Source organism: Setaria italica, chromosome IV, assembly GCF_000263155.2.
Source record: "Setaria italica strain Yugu1 chromosome IV, Setaria_italica_v2.0, whole genome shotgun sequence".
NCBI lineage: Eukaryota > Viridiplantae > Streptophyta > Magnoliopsida > Poales > Poaceae > Setaria > Setaria italica.
In genome coordinates this window covers 12,585,337-12,588,617 of record NC_028453.1, presented here as the reverse complement: position 1 = coordinate 12,588,617, position 3,281 = coordinate 12,585,337, and the positions used below count along the sequence as shown (strand labels likewise).

Below are 3,281 nucleotides of genomic sequence, written 5' to 3'. Positions count from 1 at the left end.
GGTTTCCTTGGTACACTCCCAAGATTGGTTGACCTGCTCGAAGACAACCTTGGAGTCACAAAATGCGAGGATGCACTTAATGCCGAGCGAGGCAGCGATGCGGTGCTCATGTGTGCGGCCTTGTACTCGGCGCTGTTGTTGGTAGCCTTGTAGTGAATCTGTAGGTTGTACTTAAGCTACTCGCCTTTCGGGGATATAAAGAGGACCCCTGCGCCAGTTCCTTCAAGGTTGAGGGCACTGTCGAAGTACATCATCCAGTGCTTCGGCCTCTCCAGGGAAGGCGGCTCTTGGATCGCCGTCCATTCAGTGACGAAGTCGGCCAAGATCTGGGACTTGATCGTATGATGTTGGTAGAAGTCGATGTCGAATTCACCAAGATCCACAAACCATTTGACAACTCGGCCGTGGACATCCCTGTTGTGCAGGAGTTCACCGATTGGGTAGGAGGAGAACACTTGGATCTTGTGCGCTTGGAAGTAATGATGCAGCTTACAGGAGGTGATCAGGATTGCGTACATATATTTCTGGACCTACGTATAGCGGACCTTGGAGTCACTCAGGACCTTCTTGACATAATACAACAGCCTTTGCACCATGTGGGCGTGGCCGAGTTCTTCGCGTTCTACAACTAGCACCGTGCTCACGACGTGTGTTGTCACGGAGGTGTATAGCTGCAGCATTTTTTGGTCGGCCGGGGCTGTCAGGATGGGAGGGATGGATAGGAATGTTTTGAGTTCTTCAAGGGCCTTGCGGGCCTCGTCATCCCACTCGAACTTGTCCGCCTTCTTGAGCAGCTTGAAGAAGGGGAGTCCCTTTTCGTCGAGCTTGCTGATGAAATGGCTAAGGGCTGCCATGATGCCTATGAGCTTCATGACGTCCTTTTTGTCGGTCGGCTACGCCACGTGCCTGATGGTGTCAACTTTGATAGGGTTGGCTTTGATGCCATGTTGGCTGACCATGAAGCCCAGGAGCTTTTCAAACGGGATGCCGAAGATGCATTTGCCCGGACTGAGTTTCCATTGATAGGCCTGGAGGCTGTCGAGGGTTTGAGTGAGGTCAGCGATGAAGTTTTCTTCGTCTTTGGTGTTGACAACTACATCATCGATGTAGGTCTCTACGTTTTTGCCGAGTTGTTTCTTGTGGCAACCCTGGATTGCCTTCTGGTAGGTCACACCGGCATTTTTTAACCCAAAGGTCTTGGTGTTGTAGCAGTAGATGCCATAGGGCGTTATGAACATTGTCCTATCTTGGTCAGTGGGGTTGAGGGTGATCTGTTGATAGCCCAAGTAGCAATCGAGGAAGCACAGCAGGGTGCAACCGGCCATGGAGTCCACGACTTGGTCGATGAGGGGAGGAGGGAAGGGGTCTTTAGGGTAGTGTTTGTTGAGATTGGTGTAGTCGATGCGCAGTCGGGGTGCTTACATTCACGGATGAATCCGACAGCTAAGAGCTTATTTACTTCTACCCTAATGGCCTCCTTGCGATGTTGAGCGAAACGACGAAGCGTCTGCTTGACTGGCCTTGCCATCTTGCTCAGTTCCAAGGAGTGCTCAGCTAGCTCCCGCAGGACACTGGGCATATTGAATGGTTTCCATGCGAATATGTCCAAGTTGTCCCAGAGGAAACTGGTGAGCGCATCTTCCTATTTGGGGGTGAGGCCAGCCCTGATGAGGGCCGTCTTGGAGGGGTCTTCCAGGCCGAGACTGATCTTCTTGACTTGCAGGTTGAGCTGCAGCGCCATGAGCGTCGGATCCACCTTTGGGATCGTTAGCTAGTTCTGGTCCACCTTCTTGGACTCGACAAGCATCATGGTGGCTTTGGCCAAGTACTCCAAGGTTTTGGCGAGCTGCACGGCTTCCGTGTCACACTTGTAGGACATTTCAACGTCACCGTAAACAGAGAGGACACCGTTTGGAGCTGGCATCTTGAGGATGAGGTAGGTGTGGTTGGGAATTACCATGAACCTCAGTAGCATTGGCCTGCCAATGATGGCATGGTAGGAGGTCCTGAGGTTGGCAACCTCGAAGGTGATGTGCTCGGTGCGGTAGTTGTCAGGGGTACCGAACATGACCGGCAAGACGACTCTCCCGATAGGATAGAATCCTTCACCGGATACTATGCCATAGAATGGGTCTTCGCAGGGGAGAAGTCGCTCGAAGTTGAAGTCCATGCACTTCAGGGCGTCGGTGAAGATGATGTTGAGGTTGCTACCGCCATCGATCAACACATTGGAGAGGACTCTATCTATGGTGGGGCACACCACCAGCAGGTAAGACCCGAGGTCTAGGAGGTGCACCAAGTGATCTTCCTTGGAGAAGGTTATGGGCATCTCCGACCAGCGCAGATACTAGACTGGTGTGACGGAGACGTAGTGCACTTCCTGTCTTTGCAACTTGTGCTTGCGGTTGCTGCAGAAAGCTTTAGGGTCGTCGTTGATGATGTTCACCTCCCACTCGTGCGCTGGAACTCACCGTTGTTGTTGCCGCTGCCATGGTTGGCGTTGGGGTTGCACTGGTCCCGGTGCTCTTCTTTGCGTTGGTCATCGCGGTGGCAGTTGTCGCGGCGGTTGTCTTCCTTGCGGCTGTCGTTCTGGCGAGGCCGTTTGTATTCCACCGGGGCACCGAGCTCTTTCTTGAGAACTGTGCAGTCCCGAAGATTGTGGCGTGCGTCCTTGTGGAAGGGGCACGGGGCGTTCAACGTATCATCGAACTCCTCCTGGAGGAAGGTTGACTGCCTCGTAGGGTTGGCTTCGGCGGCGAGGACATCAGGGGCCCTTTTCCGAGGTTGGTAGGGCTTTGGCCAGGGCTGATGCTGGTGGCCTTGATGGGTTGGCGTTTCGTAGTCATCGTTGTGGCGGTTCTTGCCGTTCTGGAATTGGACTTTCTCGGCCTCATCTGTGTCGGCATGAAGATTGACGATTTGCATCATGTGTCCAACCGTCTTGGGAGTTGTTGGTCTTTAGACTCGGCAGCCTACTGAGGGGGTTGCTCGAGGTAGTGTTTGGTTTGTGGGGCTCGTCAAGATTAGCAACTCGAAGGTGAACACATACACACGATTAAGACAAGTTCTGGCCGCGAGATTGCATAATACCCTACGTCCTATGTGTTGGTTGGATTGAATTGCTTTGGAGAGGGGGTCCCTGTCTCGCCTTATATTGCTGGGGGTAGGGTTACAGGTTGGTTTATTTACAAGAAAACTAGTCAGATTCGACTAGGCGAGTCCTACTCTAATTACTACCAGTAGTTTTCATAATTACTCCATGTCAGATACGTCTCGGTGTC

The 3,281-nt window shown here is 52.7% G+C and overlaps 1 protein-coding gene across 1 annotated transcript; it reads right to left on the bottom strand.

The window, feature by feature from the left end:
- Window positions 1-1,771: 1,771 nt before the first annotated feature.
- LOC101779740 lies at window positions 1,772-2,329 on the bottom strand. Its single transcript, XM_004966843.1, has one exon. The coding sequence runs from the start codon at window positions 2,327-2,329 to the stop codon at window positions 1,772-1,774; it is 558 nt and encodes a 185-aa protein (XP_004966900.1).
- Window positions 2,330-3,281: the final 952 nt, after the last annotated feature.

What these genes read in the sequence shown, in the direction of transcription:
- LOC101779740 (XM_004966843.1), bottom strand. Translation starts at nt 2,329, where the DNA reads ATGCCCATAACCTTCTCCAAGGAAGATCACTTGGTGCACCTCCTAGAC.